Source organism: Pelodiscus sinensis, chromosome 29 (genome assembly GCF_049634645.1).
Source record: "Pelodiscus sinensis isolate JC-2024 chromosome 29, ASM4963464v1, whole genome shotgun sequence".
In the NCBI taxonomy this organism is placed as follows: domain Eukaryota; kingdom Metazoa; phylum Chordata; order Testudines; family Trionychidae; genus Pelodiscus; species Pelodiscus sinensis.
In genome coordinates, this window is record NC_134739.1 from 12,051,540 (window position 1) to 12,061,627 (window position 10,088).

The window sequence follows — 10,088 nt, forward strand, 5'->3', positions numbered from 1 at the left end:
TCCTGCCAGGGATGGCGTGGTCCCATGGGCCGAGGCGCGTCAGCGCTGGGTTATGGCCACGTGCCAGGAGGCAGCCCGGGCCCGTCAGGCTGCGTTAGCATCACCGGGCCTGGGTTAGGAATTTTCCACCCACCCACCCGTCACGTCACGTCAATGTTTTCTTCCACACAGCGGCCGGGGAGCAAAGCCACAGGGTGGCTCAGGCTGCGATGCAGCGGCAGGGAGGGCGGCTGCGGGAGGGGCTGGCGTGACGGGGATCTGTGCACCTCAGGGCCACGCCCCGCAGCTGGGCTGGGACCTGGCGCATCCCCTGATGGAGCCAGGTGATTTTAGTAATTGGGGGGGGGGAGGTTGGGCCAGGGTCACAAGGCACTGCGCTAAGAGCCATCAATGCCCTCCAGCGGCACCGGGCACTGCACACACTGCACCAGGAGCCATCCAAGCCCCCCCCAGACACAGGGTGCCCTTCCCCCACCAGCAGCTCCCCACTGCATAGCGTGGCCCGAGGCCAGAGGGACAGTGGGCACAGCCGGGGCACCTCACGGCACACGGCTTCTGCCGCATAAATAACCCGGCAGAGCTGCAGCCCCTCCTCCCCTAGCCCCCCACTGCTCCCAGCCAGGCAATGCTCTGAAAGGAATCCATGTGGCGCGCTCTGTCTCTTCCCAATTGTCCTGCAAATCAGTCCAGTTGGCACCAGCCAAGCCCTGCCAGAGCCTAGGAGCAAGTGGAGCAGAGGACTCTTGCAGGCGCCTGGCAGAGGCCAGTGGGGACAGCACCCGGCCCGCGAGGAGGGCAAGGGAGCAATCCCAGCACGGCAGCCCGAAGCAGAACCAAGTGCAACCCCCCCCCCCCCAGTTAATGGTGCAGCTCACGAAGGATCCAGGGCGCTCGGTTTCCAGCCACAGCGCCAGGAGCAGGAGCCGGGCTTGCAGGCCTGTACTCTGAGCACCGAGGAAAAGCAGCAGAGCACAGTTCTGTGCCCGCCGCAGCAGGGAGAGGTCACAGACCCAGCCCGGCTATTAATAACCTCGGTGGCTAGCCAAGGCGGGGCCAGCTCAGGGTCAAGCAGATCTCAGGCTTCAGGCCACGAGGGGTCAGGCAGGAACGGCGGCTTCAGCCACGTGCCTCGCTGGCTGAGGGCGGCTTTGGTGCCGGAGAGAAGAGCTGACTTCTGCATCTGCAGCAAGGACCCACTGCTAGAGCTGGGAGCAAGGGGAGAGGGGCCCAATGGTCAGAGCCAGGGCAGCAGGGACAGGGGGCAGCAGGGTAGACAGGCCCCTTGATTAGCTCTAGGGCAGCAGGGGTGGGATACTGGCACGGGTGGGATACTACCCCCTCCCCCGTTTGTTTGCCTGCGTAGGGGCAGCAGCAGCGTGTGCACGTTAGGTAGGGCAGCCTGGTGATGTGCCTGGTTTGCAGCACCCCTGACACCCCAACTCACCAGCCCCCTGCAGCTCGCCCCCCCCCCCCTACGCTGACAGATTGGGAGCAGCGGGCTGGAGCTGTGCTGAGGCTCTGCTCCTACCTGGGGGCAGCTGGGAAGCTTCCCGGCCTGTCAGGACGTATCACGCTCAGGGCTCCGGCCAGGCGGGGATGCGCACGTCTCTGCTGGGCTACAGCCAGGAGCTGGGAACCGAGACCCCAGTCACATCCCGGGCTCTGCGTGGGGAGCCCTGAGAGCAGACAGCCCCCACCCTCGTGGGGGGCTATGCCCCCTCCAGCCTGCATGCAGAGGTGGCCCCCAGCTTGCCTGCCCCTCGGCACCACGGGCCAGCCCTGCCCGGGAGGGAGTGGGGCCCTAACCCGCTCCCTGCAGTGCAGCTCCCTGGAGCAAGAGCACTGAGAAGAGAGCGTCCCCTACTGACTCTCCCTTTCCTCTGCACTAGGGCCTTAGAGCCCACACTGTCTGCCTGGGGAGAGCACCCCCTATCCCACTTGCTGTGGCTCGGTGCCCCCTTCCATGCGCAGTCTGCCAGGAGAGAGCGCCCCCTACAGCGCTCGTGGTTTTCCGTGGCACCCTTCCCCATTCCAGGACTCTCCGTGGCCCATGGCTTTCACGAGCTCAGCCCTGATCCCAGCCTGTGGCAGCAAAGACCTTAAAAACCATAACCACCCCCTCAAAGCCTCCAATTCCCAGCGGGAGCCGCCTTTAAAAGGAAAAAGAATCCAAGCGTGAAAGCAAACAGAGGCCGGAATAATTGCAGGGCCTTGGCGGGACCATTTCCCCTGCGCAGGGCGGCACATGGGGGCCTTTCTGGGTCACTTGCTTTTTGCATCATGGGCACAAATTCTCTTCTTCCCAGAGCCACGCTGGCTGCAGCCCCAGGGCAGGGGAGGGAGAAGGGGCCTAGGAGCCCTCCCTCAGCCATTAAATGCAGGGCCTGCTACCAGGGAAGTCCATAATATGGGCAAGCTGGGAGAGGGTAGGGATATGAGAGGAAGAGCAGTGGAAATAAATAAACTCTCCCCATCTAGGGCCAATCCTGGTATTATTGTAGGGCCTACACATCTGGCATCCCTGCGGGCTCGGCCCTGTACGCGACCCCACGAAGGGGGGTTTGGAGTTACATGCTTGCCCTGCAGGGTTGGAGCTGGCTCGTAGGGTCTGTCTACACCCCCAGGGCTAGGGGAGGTTTGTGCTCCGACACGCCTGACTGGGAGGCTCCCAGCTGCCACGGGGACATGGCCCTGGAGTCACACGCAGAGCGAATCCCGGGGCCGTAGCCTCGTTTTCTCACAGCTGCCCCATGGTGCTGCACAACCAGCCCTCCCGGCACAGCTTGGATACACCAGAGAGGGCTGCATTTCAGCATGGGGGGCGCGCGCACCACCCAGCGGAGAGAACCACTCCTGGGTGCTCAGCCCCAGAAGGTTGTGGCCCTCAGGCCAGGCAACACTGTGGACAAGGCATCTCTGGCACCACTAACTCCCATGTGGGTCAGGCTGGTGCAGCCGCCACTCTGCATTTCTGCCTCTGCACTAGGGGATGCGGGGAAACCACCTGCTTACAGGTAGCCAGCCAGCCCGGCAGCTGCAGCCATGTCTTGCACAGGCACTTAGCCACCTCCAGAGCCTCCAGCTCCTTCACACCTGTCCCCCTACGCCAGGCAGCCGACAGGCCGTGGCTCCTCGCAGCTGCAGCACGTGGGCCTCTGCGTGGCTGGCTCATTGCCACAGCTGAGGGGGGGACAAGGGTGCTCTGCCATGTTCCTTCCCCTGTGCAGAATAGATGTGCGCAGAGGGATGTGCACCACCCCAGCAACACAGGGTGCGACCACTGGCACGCTGGGCGCTCAGAGCAGGACTCTGCTGCAGCACGGAGTACAGCATGAATGTCACCCCCTCCCTGCAAGAGCAGGTGAGTTACAGGCAGCACCCCCCCCCCCCCCCCAGCTCTGAGTCATCTGCCTTGGAGCACTGCAGAGAGCAGGCAGGGGCTGGGCTGGACTGGACGGCCCCAGTGCCTCTCCCCCCTGCTCGAGGGAGCAGGCCAGATGATCCAGGTCTTGCCCCCAGGGGTAGCAGCAAGACCTGGATCCCAGACCCTTGCCATGGGGGAGGGGGAAGAACACCAGCCCCCACCCCTTCAAGGGGCTGAGCCCCTCCCCTGGCCACGCTGGGGGGGGCTACTTAGGCCCCAACTCCCAGCCCCAACTCCCCCCCCCCCCCGGGATAGCAGGCAGGGCTCCAGGGGCCCCTCTGGGTGCCAGCCCCTTGCCTTGCCCGGAGGGGCAGTGCCAGGCTCAGCCCAGCCCCACGGGGGGATCACAACAGCAAGAGGCGAGTTAAAGGGGGCACAGGGAAGGCTCTGTCCCAGCCAGAGGGCAGGGGGCCAGTCAGCCCCAGGCTGCTAAACACTCAGCCCTCCCCTGCCAGGAGACAGGCTGGGCACCCCACCCCCCACAGCACAGCTCCCCTATTGCCTGCTGGGGCCTCACACCCCCAGCCCAGGGAGGGGCCCAGAGGTGAACAGAGACTGCAGCCAGGAGCTCTGCCTCACCCTGCCCATCCCCACGCAGGGTCATGCCCAGCTCAGACCCCCCCCCCCCCCAGAACAGTGCAGACACACCCACAGGGACCCAGGCTGCCAGCCCCTCCCCACCCCAGCCCCTCAGCCAGGGGAGCTCCCCCTGCCTCCAGGTTGCCACTTCCCCACATGGCTTACCGGGGGGGGGGGGGGGGGGTCCGGTCCTACCTGCCCAGCATCCCCCACCAGTGTTCCCTCAAAGCCACCTGGCAACCCAGCTTCCCAGGTGATCCATCAGCTCCAGCTGGGAGCCCTGAGCCTGACTAAGCAGGGCGGATCAGTCCCCTGTGGATCTGGGCTGGGAACAGTGCCCAGGGGGGTCCTCCAGCCCCGACCTGTTTCCCACCCGGGGGTGGGGGGTTGGTGCCTCATGACACCCCCCCCAGCCCCTCCCAAGAGCAGGACAGACCAGAGGAGACGAGCTCAACTTTCTACATGGTGTTTATTGCAGACAGCTGGGCCCAGTCCCCACAGAGGTGGGGCAGCTCCCCACGCCAGCCCTTGCAAACCCGCTCAGGGCTGCCTGGCTGGGCTTAAACTCAATAGACCCCTTTGCCCCGGGGAGAAAACAAATGAAGAGGCTCCGTTGCCTGGGACCGGGCCCGTCTCTTCCCCCTCCAGGGGAAAGTCAAAAAGCAAATCTTAGTCGCTGGCCTGCGAGCTCCGGGCCCCTCTGGGTGGGGCCTGCGCCCCGGCAGCTGGGGGCAGCTGGAAGAGGGTGCTCAGGTTGACCTCTGGCTCCACGGCCTGGCGGTAGCGGCGCTCGTTGAACAGCCTGGACAGGTCGCTCTCCAGCTTGGCCTTGACCCGCAGGAGCAGCCGGCCAGCGGCCTGGCCCGCCGGGAAGCCCGACCGGCTGCGCTTGAGCCTCACATAGAGCTTCTGGCTGAAGAGCCGGCTCAGGTTCTCCTCCACCCGCACCTGCCGCCGGGCGCGCTGGCTCTTCCTGCGGGGCCGGCTGCGCTGCGGCTGGGAGGGGGAGCAGGGCTCAGGGCATTGGCTGGGGGGGTTGTCCCTCCCCTCCCCCCCACTCCTCAGGGGCTCCCTCACTCCCCAGGCTCCCCGCTATAAGCACCCCATCTCTCCCCACAGGCTCCCCGCGCCAGCACAGCTGCACCTCCAAAATAGATGGGCCCAGTGGCAGCTCCTGGCTAACCCTGTGTTTGAGCCATGGCCAGCGAGGTCTATGCACCAGGTTACTCCCCCAGCCCTGCCTGCTGCCCCCCACTCCTACAGCTTGCACCCCAACTCCCTCCTGTACCCTCCAACCCCCCCTCCCAGCACTTGCACCACTCCCCCCCCCCCTCCAGAGGCAGGAAGGGGGAGGGTTGTAGACATTGGGCGCAACCAAAATTTCTGCAAGCCTGCCGACCCGGATATGGGGGGGTCACTTCCCACTGGATAGAAGGGGGAGGCCCCCCCATTCTGGGACCAGGCCCTAACTTCAGGAGGGGACTGGGGCCCCTGCTGGGGTGTGGGCTAGTTACCTTCAGTTTCTTCTTTGTGGGGTCATGGATGGTCAGGTGCCGGATTAGACTCTCCTGCCAAGGAAAGAGAAGTCGTCTAGTGCGGACACCGGCTCACCCCCAACAAGAGACACCCCCGCCCCCCAAAAGCCCTTCATATTTCAGGGGTGACTAGGTAGTCTGGCGCAGTGCCTCATGGGAGCTGTAGTTCCATTTCTCCTGGTCCCAGTTGCTACTATGGAATGCTGGACTACATCACCCATGATGCAACTGCTTCCCCATTCATCCGGAGAGACTATGGTGCATCATGGGAAGTGTAGTCCACCCAGAAAGCCTGGCCTAGCCAGGCCAGTAGCAGCATGAAGAAACTGAACTACAACTCCCATGGGGAGCTAGAACAGCATTTCCCCAAGTTAATATTTATGGTTTGATTCTTTGGGTGGGTCCAAAAAAAAGGGAGGCTTCCCAGAACTTTCCCATGGTGGGGGGGGGGGGGGGGGAGCCTGTTTCCAAAACAGCTCCATAGACCAGCTCCTGCTATTACTAGCAGAAATCCCCAGAGCCCCACCCTCCCCTGCCCCAGCCCAGAGCCCCCGCTGCCTCCTCACCCGCATGGCGAAGGCCTTCTCGCAGCCCACGAAGTAGCAGTGGTATTTCAGCAGCTGCAGATGCACCTTGCGGATGTGGCTCTCCAGGTTGAAGATGGTGGTGAAGGAGGCCTGGCAGTCGGCTTTGCGGCACGGCCACGTGGGCTTCTGCCGCGCCAGCGTCCGCCGGCGGTGGAAGGATTTGTGCTTCCGCAGGCCCCCCGGCTTCCTGAAGGTCTTGGGGCACAGCTGGCACTGGTACGCCACTGGGCGGGAGAGCGGAGGCTGAGCTCCACGACAGAACCCACCCCCCCCGAATGCCTCCCCGGAGCGCCGCCCGCCCCCTTGCCCCCCGTGGGAGGTGGAGACATGGGGGGGCTGTTCCATCCACTCACAGAACTTACTTGGGAGAGGAAGCTTTTTTGGGAGCCTGACAGGACTGGTTCTACGGGCTGGATTGACACGGGACAAGCCCCAGGGCAGTGTAACCCGGCAAGGCGGAGGCAGCTACCGAGGGACTGGCCTGGGGGAGGCGAGGCCCATCAATAAGGCCACAGGGGAGGAGACTGACTAGCCCAGCCAGGCTACAGAAGCAGCTTCGGGGGCAGCCTTAGGACCGGAGGTGGCGGCGAGACGGGGTCCAAGGATGCCGGGTGCTGATGGAAAGTCAGCAGGATGCTGGGGTGTGACCAGGCCTCCGCTACGACTCACCCCCACAATCCACATGGGGCCCCACCCGCTACTGGCAGGACACCCCCAGAGCTTCATCCCTCTTCCTCCATGCAACGGCTCAGGAGACCTCCCCTGCACTGCCCCGCACCCCCCCTTATGGGTCTGGTCGGGGACCTCCCTGCCCTCCCCTGCTCTGGATGCCACCCTTCCAGCACCAGCAGACAGGTGCCTACACCTGCCCTGCAATCAGGTGCCATAGGGGAGCCCCTCGCCCCTCCTCACCAGGGTGCTGCTGCTGCAGGTGTTTCTGACGTGCCGTCCAGGTGGGCAGGATGGTGGCGCAGTCTGGCCTGGGGCACAGGTACCCTGGAAGAGGGACACTGGAGGCTCAGCCGCTGCAGAGGCCTCGCCCTGGGGTGGCTCCTTCCATCCGAGGGGCAACAGGAGTTTCCAGGTGGCTCCCCCCACGGAGCTCAGCCCGGCCAGGCTCTCCTCAAGGCCCCCCAACATGCTGCACACAGAAGATGGGGGAAGCTGCCCCAGTGCCAGGCAGGAGCCAAGAAGAACGTCCCCATCACAGCCTGGCCAGGGTCTGCTTCCAGCTGGGAGCCCTCCCCCCGCCCCTCCCAGCTAGTCTCCCTTCCACACGGCCCCCCCCACAGCCCAGCCTCCTCCAGCCAGCCCCACTCACCAGCGTGTCTCCTCTGGTGAGCTCTCCTCTTGGCCGCACTGGCGAACTTCCTGGTGCAGCCGGGCTCCTGGCACCTGAAGGAGACACACCCCTCTCGTGAGCGAGGGCAGGGCCTGGGGGGCGGAAGGGACACCCCCAGGCTCTGCCACACTGGGCAAAGCCCTGGCCAGCCAGCGGCAGGACACAGCCTGGGACATGCCCAGTACCAGACAGGGCCAAATCCGACCCCGTCACACCAGGGGGCTCCCATCTAGCAGCATCTCCCCCCGCCCCCCAACTTGCAGGGCCCAAGACTCACGCGAACGGCAGCACCTTGCTGTGCTCGGGCCAGTGGGCCCGCAGGGCCGCCTTCTTCCTGAAGACTCGCTCGCAGCCTTGGTAGCCGCACTGCAGGGCAGGAGGAGAGTCAGTCGACCAGCCCAGGGTGCCCCAGGGCTCCCCGTATCCCTTAGCCCAGGCTCCCTCCTCCTGCCGTATGCCCTGGCACCTCCCTCCGCGTGCACGGGAACTAGCGGGTCCAGGTGGCTCTGGAAGGGCACGGGCAGCACAGACACCCTAGGGAGAAGGGGGGGAATTCTGGGAACTCCCAGGAGTTTAATGGCGCCTGCGGCAGGGAATCAAACCTCAGCCAGGGCTGTTGGGAGCAGCCAGCAGGGAGGGGAGAGGACTGTTGGCCATTTCCAGCTGGTTGGAGCCAGCCAGGGGCCGGTCAAACACAGACCAGCTGCGAGGTGGAGAAGGGACCTGCCTAGCCCAGCACCGGCTGACGCAGGAGAGGTAGGAGCCCGGCTCCCTGTCCCTGCAGCCCCTCGGCCCTTGCTTCTCCGGGTCCCTTGCACGGCCTCATGTCGCACCAGGGCCGGGCCTAGCCCGGAGCAGGGGTGCTGTGCTAGCCCCTTGGGCCATGCCCTGCTCCCTCCCTATCCTACAGCACGGCCGGGGACCTCTAGTGCCCTCATGTGTCCGCTGAACAGGACGCTCCCCGGTTCTGGAGCCTAGCGCTGTTCCCCCCCCCCCCCCCACAGCTCACAGCCTGGATCCCCCCTTGCCAAAGCCATGCATCAGGAGAGCCACATGAGAAAATCCCCACCCCCTTTGCCCCCCAACTGTTGTGCCTGCCGCCAAGCCTCCCCCCCATATCAGGGTCACCGAGCGGGCGCAGGGGCTGCGCCAAGTCATTAAGAGAAGTGGAGAATTGGCCCGGAGAAGGGACTCCAGGCATCATGCCCAGTGCCTAGGGGCTGTGCAGGCTCCCAGAGCCAGGGCCCCAGATGGGAAGGGGAGGCAGAGGCATCAGCTTTGCACAAATCAGACCTGAGAAGGAATCCGGGTCCTAGACCCCCTCCCCGCCCCCCACTCACCAGCTGTTCTCCCCCTTGTCCCCTCCCCCGTGCACCCTACCTGGAAGGACTTCTTCGCACGGGGCTTGTCCACGCAGCCCTCGGGCACAGATTTGCTGTTGGCATCCAAGCAGCTGGAGAAAAGAGACACGCACAATGGGAAGGGGTTGGCCCAGCAGCTGCAAGCCAGGCTCAGCCGTTGGCTAAGGGCACAAAGCAGGGGTTGGTGCTCAGAGGGTCAGGGAAACGTGGCTACTAGACTCACCCACAACCTGTCCTGGTCAGTGGCTGGCCGCATGGTCTAGTGGGCAGGGCAGTGGTCTGAGAGTCAGCATTCTACGCCCAGCTCTGCTACTGAGCTGCCGGGTGACCTTGGGCAACTCCCTTCTACCCTGCATGCCTCGGTTTCCCTCCCCCTCTGTGCCTGTCTCCTCCAGAGCAGGGATTATTTCAGGAGATGTTTGCGCAGCACCTGGCTGTACAAGCCAGCTGGGCACTAGGGCAATGCCACCTCCAGCCTCCCCCCTTCCTAGAGGGCCCAATGCCAGGCCTGTAGATCCCAGTGGAAGTGGGAGGGGGCTGAGCAGCAGAGAGAACACACAAGGACAAGCTACCTCCCCCCAGCCCTACCTGGCATCATCCTGCTGCTGCGTGGGCATCTGCCAGGAGCTCCTGCCGCAGCCTCTCTTGCCATCGCCTGTCTGGCCACCGAGCTGAGCAGCCTGCAGCGACAGGCCTTGGTGAGAGACCTCCCTGTGCCCCCCTGACCCAGGGGCCGTGTCCCGTGGTAGGGGCGGGAGGCTCACACAAGACACCAGACGGGGAGGGCCAGGACACCTGGCACTCAGCAGTCTAGGGATGCCAGTCAGCCCTGGCTCTGCTACCCAGGAGCAACACAGCCCAGGCTATAAAAAGTTAATCAGCACAGGAACCCCCCACCCCATCTGACCCACGTGGGGCAGCGCTGCCCCCTGCAGGCTCCCACCAGAGGTGAAGGGGGGGAGGGACTCCCAGGCTCAGAGAAGCAGCCAAGTCCCTGCTCATACAGGCCAGCCACACGCAGACACCAGCAGCACCAATACACCTGGCACAGAGGGGCCTGGCCTTCCGAGCCACAGAGCAGGGCCCCCCCAGCCCCCTCTTACCTCCCCCATTGGCAGCCTCCTCTCCTTGGGGATCACAGCCTCACACTCCTCAGGGGGGCAGACTAAAGCTCCCCCAAGTCCCATCCTGCCTTCCCCAGCATCAGCCATTGGTCAGCGTTACAGCTTCCCCCCCTCTCCTAGCCTCTCTGCCTGGACT

The 10,088-nt window shown here is 64.7% G+C and overlaps 1 protein-coding gene across 1 annotated transcript; it reads right to left on the bottom strand.

Annotated features, from left to right (window-relative positions):
* Positions 1-4,455: 4,455 nt before the first annotated feature.
* Positions 4,456-10,088, bottom strand: LOC112546300 (P43 5S RNA-binding protein-like). Its single transcript, XM_075911429.1, has 9 exons — positions 9,932-10,088; positions 9,417-9,508; positions 8,848-8,920; positions 7,745-7,833; positions 7,447-7,520; positions 7,038-7,121; positions 6,105-6,349; positions 5,518-5,571; positions 4,456-4,999 (listed from the first exon to the last, which is right to left on the bottom strand). The coding sequence occupies exons 1-9, from the start codon at positions 10,037-10,039 to the stop codon at positions 4,673-4,675; spliced, it is 1,146 nt and encodes a 381-aa protein (XP_075767544.1). The 5' UTR covers positions 10,040-10,088; the 3' UTR covers positions 4,456-4,672.